Genomic DNA, 17,982 nt, shown 5'->3' on the forward strand with positions numbered 1-17,982 from the left:
ACTCCGTCATCAGCTGGGAACAAATGGGCCTTTATTTTTGACCGAGCCACAGCGCCACCGTGTGGGGAAGCCTGGCAAAGACCCTGATCGGGAACCCTGAACTCGGCCAAGGTTCAAATTCAATTTCGCTTTCCATGAGGGTGACCAAAAGCGCAATACAGGAGGTGATCTTACCGCCTTCCTCCCTTCCAGTTAAACATGTGAACAAGTAGCAATGTCTAATAGACGCTTTACACAGTAACGGAAACACCAAGGGTCCAGTCTGACGCCCCTCCACCCGTGTGAGCCAACACTCAAACACGGGTGCGCATTCTAAAAACCTTTCACCGATAGATTCCTGTCTCCGCACTCTGTGCACAAGTACTCATGTCTATAGGTCACTGCATATGTGCGACGTGCCACTAACCAGTTTTATAATAGGTGGTTACGTCACAGCACGCCCAGCCAATCAGAGGCGATGTGGGCGGGGCCTCGCGGACTGGGTCAAAAGATGGACAGAGCTGAAGAGAGACTCACGTTGCAGACAAGAGTGTGCACAGAGCTGCTTCACGACGTCGACCCACCCTCCTTCATCTCTGGATTCAACTCTTCCTAAACAAGGTAGCCCCCCCCCACGTAACTGAGGGAATTATATAGGTTCTATGCAGTTTAAAACGTGCGGGGAATCATTGTCTTAATAAAGTCCCGCATTGATTTTGACTTCACCGTTTAAGAAAGAATGTGTAGTCGTGCTGACTTCGTGCAGTGTTTTATAGCATTTGTTGATGAAAATCCACCTTTCGGTAACTTCGACGAGTCATTATGTGTATGTGTGTTTTTCCACTAAGTTATAAAATTCAGTCGAAGGTCACATTCTCGATAACGAGCTCACTGATGACGTCACTTTGAAGCCTGAGGCTGGATAACCTCAACTGCATGGAATGTGCAGGAAAAATAAAAAAGAAGCTAATTCAGTGCACAATGGCTTTTTTTTTGTTGGTGCAACATGTAGGTTTGACACTTTTGGTTGATGTTTTGATGTTTACATCACAGCCACCCAGGGTAAAAACACTGCTGTATTGTTTCCTCCTCCAGAGGAAATGGCCTTGTCTGGTTGGGTGTGTTTGGTAACAGGTGCTTCCAGGGGTATTGGCAAAGGAATTGCTCTCCAACTCTCCGAGGCCGGAGCCACCGTCTACATCACAGGGCGACAAGAGAAGACTCTGAAACAGACCGCCGCTGAGGTAGACATCGTCAGCTTGAAAAGTTATTTCCATAATTGAGTAATTTCAGAGGAAATGGGATTCGCCCGTTGTGGTTACAGGTACAGGAGAGGGGTGGAAAATGCGTGCCGGTCATCTGCGACTCTACAAAACTGAACGACATCGAGGAGCTGTTTGGGCAGATTAAACGTGAGCAGAAAGGCCGGCTGGACATGCTGGTGAACAACGCCTATGCTGGTGTTCAGGTAGCGCACCACCAGGGATCGGCACCTGCCATATCACATTCTTCAAATAACACAAAAACCTTCCGGGTGAAATGTTGTTACAGGATATCTTTGACAACATGGGAAAAAAGTTCTGGGAGACCGAGCCGTCCATTTGGGACTCGATCAACGACGCCGGCCTCAGGTACGAGTCGCCGTCAGCAACCTGCGGAACGGAGACGTCGCTCATCACTTGATGGGTGTGGTCGTGTAGGACTTTGAAACCTGCCGCCAAACTACTACGACTTGTTTCCACACCCTCCTTGTTTGAATAGAACCTGACTTGTGTACCTTATTTGTGCTACAGGGGGCACTATTTCTTCTCCGTTCATGCTGCGCGGCTGATGGTTCCACAAGGTCGGGGTTTAATAGTCATGATTTCATCTATGGGCGGACTTCGGTACCTCTTCAATGTCGCATACGGTGTCGGAAAAGCCGCTGTAGGTTGTTCTGGATTCTTTGTTGTTCCGGTCTGGGTTAAAACCCGATGTGGTTAAATGTTGGCGGTTTGTAACCAGTGTGACAGGCTCGCAGCAGACATGGCCGTTGAGCTGAAGAGACATGGAGTGACCACCATCAGCCTGTGGCCGGGAGCGGTGAAGACTGAGATGGTGTCTGATATGATCTTGGAGAAAAACGTCGTGGAGTCTGGGAAATTCAAGGTGCACTTAACACTGGCGGCAGGGCCCGATCCGATTGAGCCGTTTCAGAATCCTCAGCCTCTGGGTTTGTCTTTCTCTCAGATGCGGAACATTTTTGTGAACGCAGAAACCACAGAAGTGAGTGGGAAGTGCATCGTCGGTCTGGCGAAAGGTATGTGCACGCTGAATGTGATGTAGGAAACTCAGTTTATCAGGAAAACCTGCGAGATTCCAATGACACGAGTTCAATCCCCCCTCACAAGATAAAAACATGATGTCACTTACTGGGAAAATACTCATGACCTGTGATCTGGCAAGACGTTACGGCATAAAAGACACGGATGGTAAGAGCTTCTAGTGAGATTATTACTATTACTGGCTGCTGTTTACAAAGACATTATCATTTTTCTTCCCCAGGACGGGATGTACCCGATTACACATCGGTTAAATTCCTCTTGAGTCAGTCGTCGTACCTCTCCTGGCTGGCGCCGTTGGTCCCTTCTTTCATACGCCTGCCGCGCTTCGTACTGACCCTGGCAAACAGCCGATTCTAGACCAGCACGTGTCTCAGCCACGTGGCCTTAATTTCAGATGGCCCTGTGGGTGTCATAGCGGTGGTGGTCATCTTTGGTGGTGTAAGAATAATTCCATACTGTAAATATCGGTTTGGTGGTAAACATTACATTTTTTTAAATGAAGGGGCCTCTTGCATATTTTTGTATGATTCATTAATGTAGGCTGTAGAAGAACTTAATAAACAAACACGTATTGAAGTATGAAACTGCATGTTTTTTTGTATTCTTTCCTACATTATTTAGCACTTTTGTATGAAACATGTAAACAGCACAGCTACAGCTCCAACAAATGGAAATAAAATGCCTCTTGGATTGTTTTTGAACCCAAATGTGATATTCTCAGAATGTATTAAATTAACGCAATCGGTGATAAAATGTTGAAAAACTTGGGATAGACTTTCAGTGATTTAAATTAAACTTTGTGCAACAGAGAACCTGCATTTGTATACTTATTTTATTGCCCATTTTAACCATCACTTTTATTGCCCATTTTAATCATCACTCTAGACTTTCTAACGGCTTTGCACAATTATACTAATAAATGTCTTCCATTAAAAATAAACCCTAAACTAACTAACTAAATTGTTTAATTAACCATAACAAATTGGCGAATCCTCGATAAACCTATCAGATTGAGCCATTGGACGGGGGAGGGACCAGTGGGTGGTTGACGTCATGTGTTTTAACCAATCAGAGCGGAGACCTCGAACTGACACCTCCGCCGTCCAATAGCGGGTCTGCTCTCCTAGCGCGACACGCCCACCCTGCCGTCACCATGGAGGAGTCAGTTGGGCCTTGTGGGCTTCCTGGTCCTCAACTCCGCCTCGCCTCGATCTGGCCGGACAGGGAAAACACTTCACAGTTAAAGAACAAAAGCAACAACGGATGGACCGACTAACGGCGACCCGAATCCTGACGCGAATTCCACGGATCGAGTGCGTTTGAGCCATCCACGGCGAGGTTCGGCCGACGAATCAACTCAGTAGAACGGCGACAAACTTGGTCGCCCCGCATCTTTGTATCCCGACCGTAATCCGTCGAGGTGCTTGATAAATAAGACAAGGGTCAACTAGACAGACGGACGGTATTGTTCGCCCGGGCTTCCTCTAAACTTCGGCCATAAAAGGCGGAGGGGAAGAGGGGAAACTCCGCGCTCCTTTTGTTGTCGTCCGGACATTCGCACATTCGGGGATAAAACGGCTGCTGTGGCGTTTTTTTTTTTGGTAAGTTTATTTTTATGTTTCGCTGAAGCGTGTCTGGCGGCGGAGTGCGCCTGTGCGGCGCAAAGCCTTTTAGTTAGTACGCCATAAGAGAGGCGCCGGGCTGGTTCTGGCTCTGGCACAGCGGGCAACTTTTACAGCTTTTTTGGGGGGGTTAAACCAAAACAAAGCCGATAAAAGTCGGAAATAAGAGCCCCGGTGAGACGGCCACATGATCTCATACCCGTGGGCTCGGCTGCGTCACCGATGACTAATATGGGATATTTGGCGAACCTTTGCTCATTATTCGGGTGATCTAAGATCGAGTTTTGCATGGTCTCGGGCGACCCTCCACTTGGGTCATGGCCTAATGTGCAAACTAAATGCGCAACGTTTCTCCTGGTTCTCGGATTAGCAATTTATTGCATGGTGGGTTTTAATTGGATACAGTCTTAAAATAGTGGTTAAATTCACCTGATTCTATAATGAGATCGTCTGAGCAATCTCGATAACCGCAGCGGATCCTTCATCAAACCCTGGCCAAGGACTGAATAATAGCCAAATAAACTTTTCAATGTGATTGAACTGAACACCTGTTGCCGAGAGGCCTGTATCAATAATGGAATTAGTTTTCTTGATGAGGTGTATTTAAAGCAACTTCTATTAAAAGGAGCAGCTCTGCACAGATTTATTGAATGCGGCTCAAGTCGTGGTAACTTTTGTCGCCACGTCCTTAACCCACCGACCACGGTGCAGATTTCGATTAAGAAATACTTGTTGGATCTAGTGTTTGTTTACGGCTAGGGCTCCTTTAAGGTCCTCTTCTTCCCTCCGTCGAGAGGCAGCCCTTATGTCCGTGGATCGAGGACTTGGGGAAGTGAACAAAGACGGGCTAGAAAAGGGGTGAGAAAACAGCCTGTGATGGATTTCATAGATCCCCGTGCACCCTCCCTTTTACGAGCAGCCCCCCGCCACCGCTCGCACAAAACAAAAGTCAGTCACCACGCTCTGGGGGGAGGGGATACCAGTCTGGACGAAGTATACGACTAGTTTCATTGAGAGTTCAGAGGCAGGAGTGCGAAGTGGGGGGAAGGGGGAACAGCTGTCAGATAATTGAGTCTGCGAATAAATGCGAAGAGAAAGTTCTTCCCTAATCTGTAAAAATGTTTGCCTGCGCTGGAAACGTCAACGGCTGCCTGACGCCTCTTGTTTTCTTTTCCAGGCGGCAGTTTTGTTGTCCTAGATGGCGACCTACGGGGAACATAACGGGAGGCACGGAATCTTCATGGGCATGAAGGAGTATTTGGAAGGGCGAGTCCCAAAGAGGGAACGCAAAGGAAAGCTTGAACTCAAAGGCTCGTCCAAGAATCTGTGCCACTCGGGCAGCTCGAGTGAGGCCAACGGCAGCGGTGCGGCCAGTTTCACCACCAACCACAACTCTGTCGTGTGCCTGCCTTTAGTGTCGGAGGGACTCAAACTGGTTTGGACTCAGTCGGATCAGACGCGCGACCTCGACTCAATTCCCGAGCTCGTCCAAGCGTTTAACTTGTTTCCGTACCCGTCGTCGCGCGAGGTCAGCACCCTCGCCCGGGTGTGCGCCTTGCCTTTGGACAAAGTCAAGGTGTGGTTCATGGTGCAGAGGATAAAATACGGCATCAGCTGGTCCTCGGAGGAGATAGAGGAGACGCGGCGGAAGCTGGCGGTGCCCGAGCTTCAGGACGATGACCCCGAAACAAAGGAGGAGGTGGCCAGCAACAACGGCAGTTATGTGGAATTGGTGATTGATGATAAGGACATTAACGAAGTCGAGGATACGTTCCCCAGCGTCACGCCCCCGAAGAAGAAAATGCATTGCGAGTCGCCGGATTCTTATAAACCGGCCAAGCCAATTACCCCGTGTTTCAGTTCAACGCTCCCGCCTCCTCAGGACTCGTATTTCTACCGCCCCCCAGTAGAAACGCCCGTGAGCACGGCGGCCGACATCACCCTTGACCTCTCCTCGCAACAGCACCGTCACGGGCGCTACAAAAAGTCCAAAGCCCAGCTGGCTGCCCTGAGGAAGAGCTTCCTGAGAGAGAACTGGCCTGCAGAGACGGAGCTCAGACGTTTGCAGGAAGAAACTGGACTCACCCGCAACGACATTCGAAAATGGTTTAGCGACAGCCGGTACCAGCTCCGGGTCGGCCGAGGGAGTCTGGCGGCAGCCCAGAACTACTCTCAGCACACCGCTGTTGCCAGCAAACAAGATCAACAACTTCAACCTCTGTCGCTCACGACACAAAAGAATCGCCATGTAAATGGGGCGAAGGCCCCCGAGGGAGCCCGTAGCAATGGGATCAAGAATTCCCATTTTTTTCAGGCCTTTTTGTCCAACAGCCTGGAAGCGTTCGGGGAACGGGTCCTGGACGCCGACAGCTACGAGAGCGTGGAGGACCTCTCCAACGACGGCGACAGTTTGAAGGAAGAGGAGCAAAACGACGAACCCCTCCAACTGACCTGCAAGGCAGAGCCGGATGTTCCACAGGAATCACCGGACACGTTAAAGTCCTCCCCCAGCCCTCCCCCCTCCGTCAGCCCACCGCCGGCCGCCTCACCCAATAAACTGGTTTCAAAGAGCGTCGGCACATCAAAGAAGTCAGCCCACTCAGCCAAAGCCAATCCCTCAGACACTCCCTCGCGCCACTCGGGGGCTTCCTCGGCCACACCCCACATCCTCACCCCCGCTGGGCGGCCTCGAAAGACCAAGGAGCAGTTGGACGTGTTGAAGCAGCACTTTCTGCGCTGCCAGTGGCCCAAAAGCGAAGACTACACCGAGCTTGTCAAGCTCACCGGGTTGCCCCGCGCCGACATCATCCAGTGGTTCGGGGACACGCGGTACGCCGTGAAAAACGGCCAGCTGCGCTGGGTGAAAGGCATCCGCGACCAGTTCCTGGCTCTCGCTGCGGAACAAAGCAGCGGGGGTTTCAGCAACGGGAGCGTCCCCGGGACGTCCGCTCGGGCCGCCGGGAGCCGCAAGCGGAAAGCTCAGGCCACCCCGACGCGCTCGGATTCCCCCGACATGCAGCCGCTGGTGATGTATTACCATTCCACCGGCTTACTGCAGGAAAAAGACCTCGATGCTCTATGCAAGAAGTCCAAGATGAGCTACCAGCAAGTGCGGGATTGGTTCGCGGCGCGGGAAAGCGTGCAGACGAAAGAAGAAACCGTAGCCGATTGAGTCGCCGGAAGCGGACTTATGAACATTTCCCAAACTGTCGGTGGAGCAGATGGTTTGAATTGCTTTAAAGCAGGTTTGTAACACCCAGTCTTCCCAGTACAAGCCCAAATTGAGGTTTGTGGTTGTTTTTTTTAAATATATATTCTGTATATGCTGCATTTCCATGCTTATCCTAATATATTTGGACTTGAATTATAATTGTGCTGCCTGTGTTGCTGTAAATAGGACAGTAACTTGTACACTGGGTTGCTTTATTTTTGAGCTCGTTTTTATTTAAATATCACTACTACCAGAATTTTTAGTATGCTCCTGTAGCAGTATAATTTAAGCAGGTTTTATTTTTTTGGTACCCGATGATAGCAGATCTATAACCCCCCCTCAGAAAGGTGTCTATGTTGATAAATCTGTCTGTGCGTGTCACCATTCCTCCGTAGTCCTCATCATGTAAAGCACACTGGACGTACACACCCGATATCTTGCACTTTGGAGTTCATGTCCATTTAATTCAGTCCGGTCCTTTCACAGCTGACAAGCTCCTGACTGAGCGTCGTCGTGGTATCATTTAATGCCGATATTTCTAATTTTATCCGTCAGTTTGAGTCACGTTTCCTTTTGGATACTGTTACTAGAGTCACTACTTTATCTGCTCTTGTATTTACATTAAAATTGCTCTCTTTTTTTCCCCCCAGTAAAGGCTAACTTAAATGTAGATGTTTGATTTGAGATTAATTTCAATTCACTGGTCAGTATTTTTACATTTTGTTTTGTCTTAATGGATAGAGGGTCTATTTTGATGGCCGCCTGTTGGGGCGACTCACGGGGGGTCACCGTCTTGCATAGGTTTTTAAATCCAAAGAAAAAAAAGGATAATTTTATAATGGCACAACCCACACGCTGCAACGCCAGAGTCTGGCGTGCATCTTAGGTAATTTATAAGGCGGATGTGGTCTTTTAAATTAGTCAGAATTTAGTTTGTAGCTATTTTTGGACAAAATTTAGAATGTGACCATTATTGTGTTTATATTCATTCTATTAGTTATGGAACATTAATGCAAGTGTCATGCTATTAGGAAAAAAAAGTTACCGTCTTCCTCTGCAGATGTTTTTTTTTGTTTCTGTACCCATTTGCACAACTGTGTCACTGGAAACCAGTAAAGGATTTGCCTTTATAGCCGTGTGATGGTGACGTTTTTGTGTCTGCTGCAGTGACTCCCTCCCATTTACTCTGGATACATTTATTTTTAACTCCACAAATTAATCTTCCGACACCTCCGTGTTAATAAATCGTGAACGCGAATTCCCGGCAAGAGAAATTAACCGACGCGTGCAGAGCCGGTGAAATAACACAGCGATAATTCGGTCGCGTCGCCCAGTTAGAGCCAACTAACGCACATTTATGGAGACGAACTTCACTGACAGAAACGTCCCCGAGAGTCGGGAGGGGGGGGTGTTCATTCACGTCTGGGTGATTGTGTGGATAATCCACGGACAAACTGGAACTGGGAGACATTGGGAGTCTGCTGCAGTGTTCTGGGGACGACAGAAGCGGACCCATTTGAGAGCCGACTAAACGGAGGAATGTGGAGCCGCAGTCGGGACGTGTTCAGAGAGCTTTTCTTACCTTGCGGGCGTGCTGAAGGGGATGGGTGTTCCTTTTTAAAATAAAAATAAAACGAGTTTAGTAATTATGAGTCCATTTTAAGGTACCCTGTTGTTATTTAGGCCTCCTGCATTTACAACCACGCTTACTGCCTTCGTGAAAGGAGCTGCGGCTGGAGATGGAGGTCACTGATCCGGGAGTCTGAGAGACACAAAAGAGGCTCAAGTTCAACCCAAATGACACTTCTGATGTCCCAGAGTTTGTAGTGATTATTCGATCTACGGCTTTGCAATTATTGAGCTGTAAAGGAGCATTTTGAGGGGGCAGACATGGAACAGAACGAGCCCCGGCGGAGTCAAACGACATCTTAATAAGGGTCCCAACAAGGGACAGCGTGTTGGTGCGACTCACTCTGAAGGAGGTCAGCCTTGGGCCTCGGTCCCTGGCCCAGCCCTGCACCTCTGCCGAGCCAAAGTGACTGAGGGCAGAAAACACCCATGAGCTCGCGCGAGATCCACTTCCAAATACAGCATGAAACCAGCTTGGCCTTACCTCATGGGCCGTGAGTGAGGCGTAACTGTCAACAGAAAACAAGCAGGCACTAAAAATACAGCTCGCCAACACGAATACTATCAGCTGCAATGGCTGGATTTAACTCGCTGGACGTACCTGGGGAGGCGACGGCCACAGGGAGGGATATCCTTTGAGTGCTATAAACGATTAGTAAATGTTATTCCACCATTAAAAACGACACCATTAATATTGGAATATATATTTTAACAAACCCATCTCTCTGAAAGTGCCCTGGAGAAACCTGTGGTGCAAAGTGCGTGTGCTAAATTAGACAGAATGTGAGCAGATTTGGAAGAGTGGGTGCTGTTTAAAGACGTACCCTCCTCTGCGAAAGCGGTTTTTTCAGTTCAGCGGTCTGCCGCTTCAGCTCCGACAGCTGCTTTTTCAGATCAGCATTCTCTCTACTGAGCTCAGACACTTGGCTGGCAAAAAAAAAAGGGTTCCAAAAGTGGCATTGGGGTCTGAATATTCTCGCAATCGAGCATAAAAATAATTAGTAACGTACATTTGAATGGTACAATCACCTGTAAATTTTTTCAGTGACTTCATGCAGGTGTCTTTGCAGCTCCCCAGACTTCGCCTTGAGGTGGCCTATGACTCTCTCCATCTGCGTCCTCTGGAAACAAGCGATCTGTGGAACAAAGAGGAGGTCACATTGACCTTGGCTGAAAATTCATCAACTGACTCTGATGCCGGGACAGTTTTATACAGGGCATCTTGGGGGGAACAAACCTTTGAAATTTGCTCCATCCGTGACTGGATGAGCTTCATGGGGTCGGTGAAAAACGCCTTTTCCTGAGGTTTCATCTGAAAGCCAAACATTAGTGGAGCTGGGTGTCTTCCAGGTCTTCCTTTTGTTATGCCCGAGTGTCGAGGCCTTATCTGAACAACCAACCTCGTCTGTGATGGCCAAATAGCTGCAGCTAGATCCACAAATGGCGCACTGTTCTGTGGGAAAACACATTTACGCAATAGCGACTTATGCAAGTAAAGTTAATTGAGTAGCTTTGTTTTGTTGCTTTAATTCCATTTAGCTTTACACGGGTAGAATTTTAGGAATTGACTTCAACATTTGCTTATCACGGTGTTCTTTTGCTTTACCGGACTTAATGCACGCTTCACAGTGGATGTGTCCACAGCTGGCCACGGCAAATTTTGACCCCCTTCTCGTGAAGCACTGATTACAGTGGAACCAGTCCATTTTTAATTCTGTGGGTTTCCGAATCTGCAAACAAGACCATAAACAACTCTCTCGGCGTCCCCAAATCCCACATAAATCTGCTTTGGTGTGTGAAATATTGTGGGTAATGTCCAAAAATCAGATGTCCTTGTGGAATTTCTGTCCTGTTTTCGCAGCAGTCACATAACACCTGAAAGGCTTATCACATCTTTAGGATAGCATCTTATGAACCTTTTAAAAACGGTTTTTAGTGAAATGTTCAGAAGTAGCAGCTGTCTTTGACCCAACAAAATGTCGACTTATTTAACCTCACAGCACCCGAAATACTTTAAAAATTAGAAAATACACATTAACAATGCGACTCAAAATATAGTAAATGGGATTTTCATGCACTCAATGACCGATGTTGGCTAATCTGAAGACACCAAAATTATTCAATTGCGTTGGGATCGTGTAAACTCTAGATGGCGTCAAGTTTTAAACTTGAGCTAGCTCAAAACAGAAGAAATCGTTTTCTACAGTCAATTTATGGACTGGTTGAGACCATGTTGGGCTAAAAATTCCCTTCTTAATATTCCATATTCACCTGTTTAACGGTACCTGTGCGATTTCTTCCCTCTTTAAAGAATTTGCATCGTTATCCCGCCTAGTCCGAAACGACCACCGTGATTGGCCGAGTGATGCAGCAACGCTCATCCTGATTGGTTCGTTTGTCTCAAACCCGCCCAACATCAATACACCAGGAAGTGATACCGACCCGTTTTTAAAGCTAGCCAGATCGTTTAATTAACGATATTAGAGCATTTACCCTCGACCTGGTGACCAATTTGAAGTCATTTCTAAAAGTCACATTCAGACAGCCAGTTCCCAAAAGGGCAAGAAAGACTTGACGTCAAAAGTACAGAAGCATTCAATTTGGACACTTTTAATGGCCTGATGAATTCCAGTTGTACAGACAAACTTTTAGAAGCTGGAAAAATAAAATCCATTCTGGTTGCACTCCTGCTGGAAGCTTGAGCACTTCAGGAAGTCACATCTGTGATCATCAGGGGTCCCACAACTGCCTTCTGTGCCATCCTGCGATTCCCTACAACAATAAAAATGCAGGTTTAGCACAGTAGTCAGACTTGGGGTGCATGCTACTCATACCTGTTGCTATACTCCTCGTATTCCGGGACCTGCAGGTGGAGTCACAGCAGTCACAAAGGCTGCTATAGGCAGGATTGTCCAGCATCTGCCAACTGATCAAAGGGAGAAAGGTCATTTCGATTCAGCCTACACTGTTGAGACGGTCAGCAGAGTGTCTACATTGATAGTTTACCTATGCTGTTCATAGTGACACGCCTTTTTGGTGTTGTCCAGCCCATTTGGATCTGCTGCCACAAGTGTGCAGTGGATATACACCTGAAACATGCAAGAAATTGAGGAATCAAACCTGCACCCAATACAACCCAAGGTTGTAGCCAGTTTACCTCATCTTCAAGACCAAATTTAAAGGCTTGAAGTGACAACAGAATCTCAGATGATCTCCTCCTGGGTTCAAATCTGGAACGCGATACTTTGCTGTCCACAAGACAACTGGGTGGTGCAAGAGAGGTTTTAGAGTCAACACCTTAAAGAGCACACTTACCGATGGAGTCACGCATACCCCTTATTGGTGATGATGGCGTACGCGTTGTCGTCAGACAGCAGGTCTGGAGTGGCCGCCGCTACACACTCGTCAAGGAGCAGCAACAAGGGCTGATGGTTGTGCTGCTCCACAGTTGCCATGATGGGAATCAGAGAGCCCAGGGGGAAGGTGGTAGATTCAGCAGGGCCAGAAAAGTCATCTATGGGTGGAGACACAAACTGGCTGGAGGTTCATTCACTTTCAACATGGGAGGGTGGAAACCACTTCCAAATGCAAAAGTTTCTTCTGCAACAATGCACATTTTAAAGTTGGGCAGTCCTATCAGGGACCATTGTTCAAAGCCCTACATGGTACACATCTTACCATTTACAGTCATTACTTGCTCAATTATTGCCTTTCAAGCAGGAAAATAACCACAACTGTGAAGTAATTGCACTCACCATTTGCAATTCCTATATGGAAGACCAAATCCGCTTGACCAAATGTATCAAACACAGGGTCATAAATCCTAGGGAACCAGTCTTTGGGCCTGTATAAAATAAGACAGCACATCCAAGACTGACTCATTTAAGGTTCACACTAGGGGATCAAGCACCCACCTCTGGTATGTGCAGGCAACAGGGCGACTGAAAGGCATCACATTGGATTGACCCAACGGCGTGTAAACAAGCTCATTGGAGTAGACCATGACATCACCAGTAACCTACAAGAGACACATGGCAATCAGCAGCATTCCCCCTCGCCACCAGTTCTGCCATTACAGTCTTTACCCACCATTCTGCTGAAGTCACAGTCATTGACATCCACCCTGAAAACAGCCTCCCGGGGGGAGAAGCTGGTGGGAGGACAGCTACCCAGACGGAAGAGTGACGTGTCTGCCAGGGCTCTGCTATCTGTCCACACCAGGGTCACAAAACCAGGCTCGCAGTCCAGTTTCATGTCTGCAACACAAAAACACTCAAGTTTCTAACCCTAAATAGAATATGATGATAATAGGCTGCCTTCTTTACCTGCATGCACCAATGCCGTAATTGCCAGGCCCAGAAGACGCACACGTTGCCAAAAGGAAGCCATCACGACTGAACACTCAGAACAAACCCTGGAAGTGGCTTTTATTCCAAGAAGGAGGCAAATAATCAGCCAATCTCTTTCACCTGAGGAGACTCAGCGGGATCCTCAGGTGCATCAGCCGTCAGCCCCGATTACTATAGACACTTTTTGGGTTGGGGCAATTATCTGCTCTCGACTCTTGTCGATTCTGTATCCAACATATTTTAAAGGCTCATAGCACCTCAATTGTGTTACATGATTGAAAGAAAAGGAAATTAAACAGTATAACTTACTGATTTGGGTTATTCAGCATTCAGAAAATTGCTCACCCTCTCAATAACTCACCAGAAAATGCATATTTTCCTGTTTTAATGTTAATTTTGCAAATGTTGGTGTCCAGCAATCAGCATGATTCTGTTGATGATTATGTTTTAACGGGGGAAAAAGGGGCTGAAAAATATTACTTGCTGAAGTTTTTAATGAAATATTTAAATAAGGATAATAAGCCCCCACCATTCTGTCATGATTTTCACAAAATAGGTCATAGGTTTGAGAAATGTGAAGAAGTGAGAAGTGAAATGTCAACTTCAAGGCTTATTTTGGAAAAGTAAAATATTTAAATACTGAATACTTAAACTTAGTGGGAAGCAGAAACCTTTGAAAGTTTCTCCTCTGAACTGTTCAAACAGCATATTTCAAGTCAGAAAAAGCCATGTGTCAACATGTGTGTTAACACTATAAGGCTACTTAAACCTGCTTTATATTTCACAGCCTAAAAGGAATTTCAATATACTGGTACTAAAAAAAAAAAAGCAATTTTAATAAGCCTTTTATTCAAGGTCTATTATATTCACCATCACAAATGAGTGATAACACAAAGTGTCTGGAATGGAGCTTTATTGCAACTCATCTTCTGTAGTCGGGTGAATTGAGAAAAATAAGACAAACTAAAAGATATTTTCGTCAGGTTCATTCGTGCAGCGATTCAAATCTGGACAAGGATCCTCTTAAGTCAAAGTATCATGCAAAGCTGGGAGCCGAGACCATCTGCTGCTGGTTCCGTTGCGTCTCAGCTCAGGCTGGGATGTCCTGTCAATGTTAGAGTCACAAATTAGTTCCAGTCACCTTAATCACAGCAACATTACACCTGATCAATGACCTGCACAGAGTCGGGGGCCTCGGATGGATCCACGATGATCAGGGGTCCCAACACAGATTTGTGGCTGAAGCTTTGGGAATCTAAAAAAGGATTGAATGATTTTTTATTTTATTTTTGGGACCAGTGTAAAAACAGCATGAGGGAAGCGAGCGGGAGAGGAGGAATACCCCGGGTGACTCCTCTCTTGGAGCGAGACTTGCAGGTTGACTGACAACAGTTACAGAGGGAACTCTGGGAAGGGTCGTCAAGAAGTTCCCAGCTGAGGAAAAGACAATAGGAGATCAGTTTCTGAAGGTGCAGGACAGAAACTTTAAACAAAACTCTTGGCATTTACCTCTTGGTTTGTTCTATATAGTTGCAGGCCTTCTTGTCCTCGGCAAGACCCTCAGGATCCCAGACAATCAGATTACAATGAATGTACACCTGAGAAACATAAAATACACAGTAGTTGCTATAGGAGAATTTGACTCGAAGGGGAGTCATTTAATCCTCTCACCTGATTACCGAAGGGCGGCATGAACGCCCGCAAGGAGAAGGTGAGCGCAGACGAGTGGTATCGTTGCAAGAACCCCGCGTTCTCGCCCATTTCTTTAGCGATACACCTGAACAAATCCAATTTAAAAAACAAAGTGCACAAATTTCTCGCCAGCCTGTCTTACCCCTTATTGTGGATGATGGGGTAAACTTGGCTGTTGAGCTGCAGCTCAGCAGTGTAACCTGCCACACAATCCTCTATGAGCAACAGCAATGGCTGATGGGATTTCTGCTCCACTGCTGCCCATATCGCCATGAAGGAACCCACGGGGATGAGATTTGTCTTCGCCACACCTGTTAAACGCTCTGACGAAGAGTGCGAGAGGCTTGAACTCTGCCCTTAAGGGACCACTTTGCCAATGCCACCACCTCACCATTAAGCAGCGCCATGTGGAAGACCAGCTCGCCTCGACTTTCGGAAACCCCCGATCCAGCATTCAGGTAAGGAGGAACCCACACCTCAGCTCTGAAATGACAATGGAAAACCCGTTTTGATCCAGTTTCCACTCTGCATTTAATCTGATGCATTTCCTTTACCTTTTGTAAGTACAGTTCACAGGATACATGTAGGCAGCTGGTTTTTTGGATTTTGCATATGGCCTGTAAGTCAGTTGATTTTGATAGTGGACGTTCTTCCCTTTTATCTAAGGAAAATGAAAATACCAAATACATTGCAATGTTGTAGCTAAATAGAACATTTAACCTGGAATTACCAGTCTTTTAAATTTGCATTCATCAAAGCTGTAGCTGAAGTACAGCTCCCCCTCTCCAGTAGTCAGATCATTTAGTGTAGACGCCATGCAGTTTCCAAGGAAAAAACGAGCAGCGTACGGCAGCAACTCTGGAGCAATCTTCCATGTAATCTTCACCGAGTTTCTCTCACACACCACGTTAATGTCTGCAAACACAGCACCAGATTGAGTTTGAGCCAGGTTCGGTCAAAAAACATCTACAAACGGAATGAAATGATACCCGGGTTTGCAACCGCCGTGGCAAAAACAGTCGCGATTATCACACAGAGGGAGAGTTGAACCGGCATGATGAAATGATTCTACCCTCACCCGAAATGACACCATTTGTACACTTGCTACCAATCAGGACAGAATGATCAACATGTGTGTGAGGGCAGTATTGGTTGGCCAATGTCTTCTATAGGCCTTGTCATCAGGGTCTGCAATACTTGTTCGTTCTATCAGTTTCATTTATGCTGCGGGGTGTTCAATAAAATTTAAGATTCTTTAAAACTACACTTTCTGCAAGAAAAATCTATTTAATTTACTATCAATATGCTAGCTTTAATATGTATCACATTTAAATTTTAGCAATAATATGGTGTTTGTCCGGGCACACACTTGTAACATTTACTTGTTACTTTCATGAATTGTCGCTATTTTTTAATAAAAACAGATGGAATTCAAATCAAAGCGGAACCTTCATTCTTTTGTTTGAGGCGGTCATTTTACTAGTGAACACAGGAAGTAAATTCGAGTCAACTAAAGAAGTGGTTGTTATTCAGCCGATTCCTTTGCTACCAAACAATTCGCAATAGTTCAATTTGTAATATTCCGAGTAGCAATATGCTGATCAAAGTAAAGGTGAGATTAATTTATTAACGATTCTTAAATGCTGTTCTTGGGTATGTGGCTCATATGGTTTGATCGGTTTGGTTCATTTCCTTTTTTTTGGCCGGGATGCAGCAACATTAAAGTTAAATACGCGCTGAATTTCCATTTGAAATGACACATGATATAAAACAAGGCTGCTTGTCAATCCCAATTTTAGCGGTTGTTGGATGGCTTCACTAACATAACTATAACCGGGCAGCCGGTTCTGTGGTCATGTTCATGGCAAAGGCCGATTTGATGTGAAGGAAAAGCCGATAAAAATCCCCAAATTCATTATTTAGCCTCTCCTGAGTAGGTGGTATTAATTTGTTAATCCAATGGGCCGAAAAGGGGAAAAATAAGATATTCTTAAAGGTGATCTGCAGAAAAGTTTTATAACAAAATAAGAACCGTGGGATCATAAATATTACAAATCTTTTTAATGTTAGGTAAGAATACATCGGTGGTCATGTTTAGATTGTTAAATCATCCCGTTAAAGTAAAAGTTAAGGTAAGGAATTGGCTTTTTCCCAGATTGTCCAGGTAAAAGTTCTGCAGCCGGACTGACCGTGAATATTCAGAAACCATATCTGGTGTTTATATGATTGTTATAACATTGTTTTTCAGACGCTGACTGGAAAAGAAATCGAGATCGACATTGAGCCCACAGACAAGGTGAAATTCGATTTAAACCCTCATGGCAATGGGATGTGCGAGATTCCCAGTATTAAATCCAAATGTCTTCATGTACATGAAGGTGGAGCGGATTAAAGAACGAGTGGAAGAGAAGGAGGGGATCCCCCCTCAACAACAAAGACTCATTTACAGTGGAAAGCAGATGTGAGTGTCAATCATGAGCCGTTTTCCTCTGCAGCATCTCCAATGCCCCGTTTACCAACTTCCATTTGATCTCCTGATCTTGTGCCTCCCAGGAACGATGAGAAGACCGCCGCAGACTACAAGATCCAGGGAGGATCAGTGCTTCATCTTGTGCTGGCCCTCAGAGGCGGCTCGGTCCTCCAGGCGTCCAGTTTACGTCCCTGCTCCCCGTCATGAGTCGCTGCCGTCACGTGGGGCCAGCTGAGCGCCAATGCTTCCGGCATCCGTCACAGTCCAACCACAACACAGATAACCTACGTTCCTGGGCCGAAGCAACCAACACACACACAATAAGGGACGCTTTCATCGATTCGACATTTTTCCTCCCTGACCTGGACCCTCGTTTAAGTTAAAACACCCATGCACTTCACAGCCCAGCGGTCGTTTTGCTTGTGAATAAATGCTGAAGTTGATGTAAATGTGGTTTTCTAACGCACGGACACGCTCCTGCACCCACCAGACACAGAGACAAATCACTGCTGATGATCCTCAGGAGGAAGTTTTCATTAGAAAACATGAAACAGATTTAAGGACACACAGTACATCTGGAAGAACACTCATCCAGGTCTCATCGTTTACAGTGTAGCGACTTATGACAGGAGATGCTCGGCTGTGCTCCTCACTATTGCTGACAACTTTCACGCCGGAAAAAGTTACCAAATTGAAATTGTGCTTA

General features: G+C 46.3%; 6 protein-coding genes across 11 annotated transcripts; 3 read left to right on the forward strand and 3 right to left on the reverse strand.

The window, feature by feature from the left end:
* Positions 1-465: 465 nt before the first annotated feature.
* dhrs1 (dehydrogenase/reductase (SDR family) member 1) lies at positions 466-3,115 on the forward strand. Its single transcript, XM_057058109.1, has 9 exons — positions 466-600; positions 1,075-1,223; positions 1,304-1,447; positions 1,531-1,610; positions 1,773-1,905; positions 1,984-2,127; positions 2,209-2,278; positions 2,370-2,450; positions 2,524-3,115. The coding sequence occupies exons 2-9, from the start codon at positions 1,080-1,082 to the stop codon at positions 2,658-2,660; spliced, it is 933 nt and encodes a 310-aa protein (XP_056914089.1). The 5' UTR covers positions 466-600; positions 1,075-1,079; the 3' UTR covers positions 2,661-3,115.
* A 331-nt stretch (positions 3,116-3,446) lies between these two features.
* On the forward strand, positions 3,447-8,266 carry homeza (homeobox and leucine zipper encoding a). Of its 3 annotated transcripts, none has more exons than XM_057058095.1 (2): positions 3,447-3,641; positions 5,103-8,266. In XM_057058095.1, exon 2 carries the CDS (start codon positions 5,124-5,126, stop codon positions 7,095-7,097), a length of 1,974 nt encoding a protein of 657 aa, XP_056914075.1. In that variant the 5' UTR covers positions 3,447-3,641; positions 5,103-5,123; the 3' UTR covers positions 7,098-8,266. The 3 variants fall into 3 exon arrangements, with proteins under 3 accessions (XP_056914075.1, XP_056914074.1, XP_056914076.1); XM_057058094.1 differs by having other exon boundaries at positions 3,448-3,904; XM_057058096.1 differs by lacking the exon at positions 3,447-3,641 and adding an exon at positions 3,998-4,783.
* Positions 4,573-11,182, reverse strand: LOC130539616 (RING finger protein 212B-like). 4 transcript variants are annotated; one of them, XM_057058105.1, is made up of 13 exons: positions 11,051-11,182; positions 10,372-10,495; positions 10,166-10,218; positions 10,003-10,077; positions 9,795-9,901; positions 9,590-9,692; positions 9,483-9,511; positions 9,367-9,407; positions 9,250-9,274; positions 9,109-9,175; positions 8,847-8,898; positions 8,719-8,749; positions 4,573-4,772 (listed from the first exon to the last, which is right to left on the reverse strand). In XM_057058105.1, the coding sequence occupies exons 1-13, from the start codon at positions 11,180-11,182 to the stop codon at positions 4,664-4,666; spliced, it is 948 nt and encodes a 315-aa protein (XP_056914085.1). In that variant the 3' UTR covers positions 4,573-4,663. The 4 variants fall into 4 exon arrangements, with proteins under 4 accessions (XP_056914085.1, XP_056914087.1, XP_056914088.1 ...); XM_057058107.1 differs by having other exon boundaries at positions 11,037-11,121; XM_057058106.1 differs by lacking the exon at positions 4,573-4,772 and adding an exon at positions 8,317-8,627.
* Positions 11,183-11,359: 177 nt separating this feature from the next.
* On the reverse strand, positions 11,360-13,249 carry LOC130539615 (zona pellucida sperm-binding protein 3-like). The gene is made up of 9 exons (XM_057058104.1): positions 13,091-13,249; positions 12,855-13,021; positions 12,680-12,783; positions 12,521-12,609; positions 12,099-12,279; positions 11,923-12,028; positions 11,772-11,854; positions 11,600-11,691; positions 11,360-11,537 (listed from the first exon to the last, which is right to left on the reverse strand). Exons 1-9 carry the CDS (start codon positions 13,152-13,154, stop codon positions 11,473-11,475), a joined length of 951 nt encoding a protein of 316 aa, XP_056914084.1. The 5' UTR covers positions 13,155-13,249; the 3' UTR covers positions 11,360-11,472.
* Positions 13,250-14,010: 761 nt separating this feature from the next.
* On the reverse strand, positions 14,011-15,954 carry zp3f.2 (zona pellucida glycoprotein 3f, tandem duplicate 2). The gene is made up of 10 exons (XM_057058101.1): positions 15,796-15,954; positions 15,537-15,721; positions 15,361-15,467; positions 15,198-15,289; positions 14,949-15,129; positions 14,786-14,891; positions 14,624-14,712; positions 14,457-14,548; positions 14,290-14,369; positions 14,011-14,219 (listed from the first exon to the last, which is right to left on the reverse strand). Exons 1-10 carry the CDS (start codon positions 15,860-15,862, stop codon positions 14,205-14,207), a joined length of 1,014 nt encoding a protein of 337 aa, XP_056914081.1. The 5' UTR covers positions 15,863-15,954; the 3' UTR covers positions 14,011-14,204.
* Positions 15,955-16,260: 306 nt separating this feature from the next.
* Positions 16,261-17,719, forward strand: nedd8l (NEDD8 ubiquitin like modifier, like). The gene is made up of 4 exons (XM_057058112.1): positions 16,261-16,418; positions 17,055-17,102; positions 17,185-17,267; positions 17,360-17,719. Exons 1-4 carry the CDS (start codon positions 16,401-16,403, stop codon positions 17,481-17,483), a joined length of 273 nt encoding a protein of 90 aa, XP_056914092.1. The 5' UTR covers positions 16,261-16,400; the 3' UTR covers positions 17,484-17,719.
* Positions 17,720-17,982: the final 263 nt, after the last annotated feature.

Source organism: Takifugu flavidus, chromosome 15, assembly GCF_003711565.1.
Source record: "Takifugu flavidus isolate HTHZ2018 chromosome 15, ASM371156v2, whole genome shotgun sequence".
In the NCBI taxonomy this organism is placed as follows: domain Eukaryota; kingdom Metazoa; phylum Chordata; class Actinopteri; order Tetraodontiformes; family Tetraodontidae; genus Takifugu; species Takifugu flavidus.

Excerpts from the sequence above, each read along its gene's own strand:
- dhrs1 (XM_057058109.1), top strand. The coding sequence starts at position 1,080 with ATGGCCTTGTCTGGTTGGGTGTGTTTGGTAACAGGTGCTTCCAGGGGT. Across the intron at positions 1,448-1,530 it reads ACGCCTATGCTGGTGTTCAG|GATATCTTTGACAACATGGG; the intron begins GTAGCGCACCAC and ends ATGTTGTTACAG. Across the intron at positions 2,279-2,369 it reads CATCGTCGGTCTGGCGAAAG|ATAAAAACATGATGTCACTT; the intron begins GTATGTGCACGC and ends CCCCCTCACAAG.
- homeza (XM_057058095.1), top strand. The coding sequence starts at position 5,124 with ATGGCGACCTACGGGGAACATAACGGGAGGCACGGAATCTTCATGGGC.
- LOC130539616 (XM_057058105.1), bottom strand. The coding sequence starts at position 11,182 with ATGTTGGGCGGGTTTGAGACAAACGAACCAATCAGGATGAGCGTTGCT. Across the intron at positions 10,219-10,371 it reads TGAAGCGTGCATTAAGTCCG|AACAGTGCGCCATTTGTGGA; the intron begins GTAAAGCAAAAG and ends GTTTTCCCACAG. Across the intron at positions 10,078-10,165 it reads ATTTGGCCATCACAGACGAG|ATGAAACCTCAGGAAAAGGC; the intron begins GTTGGTTGTTCA and ends TTTGGCTTTCAG.
- LOC130539615 (XM_057058104.1), bottom strand. The coding sequence starts at position 13,154 with ATGGCTTCCTTTTGGCAACGTGTGCGTCTTCTGGGCCTGGCAATTACG. Across the intron at positions 13,022-13,090 it reads TACGGCATTGGTGCATGCAG|ACATGAAACTGGACTGCGAG; the intron begins GTAAAGAAGGCA and ends TTTGTGTTGCAG. Across the intron at positions 12,280-12,520 it reads CCATATAGGAATTGCAAATG|ATGACTTTTCTGGCCCTGCT; the intron begins GTGAGTGCAATT and ends CTCCACCCATAG.
- zp3f.2 (XM_057058101.1), bottom strand. The coding sequence starts at position 15,862 with ATGCCGGTTCAACTCTCCCTCTGTGTGATAATCGCGACTGTTTTTGCC. Across the intron at positions 15,468-15,536 it reads AATGCAAATTTAAAAGACTG|ATAAAAGGGAAGAACGTCCA; the intron begins GTAATTCCAGGT and ends CATTTTCCTTAG. Across the intron at positions 15,130-15,197 it reads CCACATGGCGCTGCTTAATG|AGCGTTTAACAGGTGTGGCG; the intron begins GTGAGGTGGTGG and ends ACTCTTCGTCAG.
- nedd8l (XM_057058112.1), top strand. Across the intron at positions 17,103-17,184 it reads ACATTGAGCCCACAGACAAG|GTGGAGCGGATTAAAGAACG; the intron begins GTGAAATTCGAT and ends ATGTACATGAAG. Across the intron at positions 17,268-17,359 it reads ATTTACAGTGGAAAGCAGAT|GAACGATGAGAAGACCGCCG; the intron begins GTGAGTGTCAAT and ends TGTGCCTCCCAG.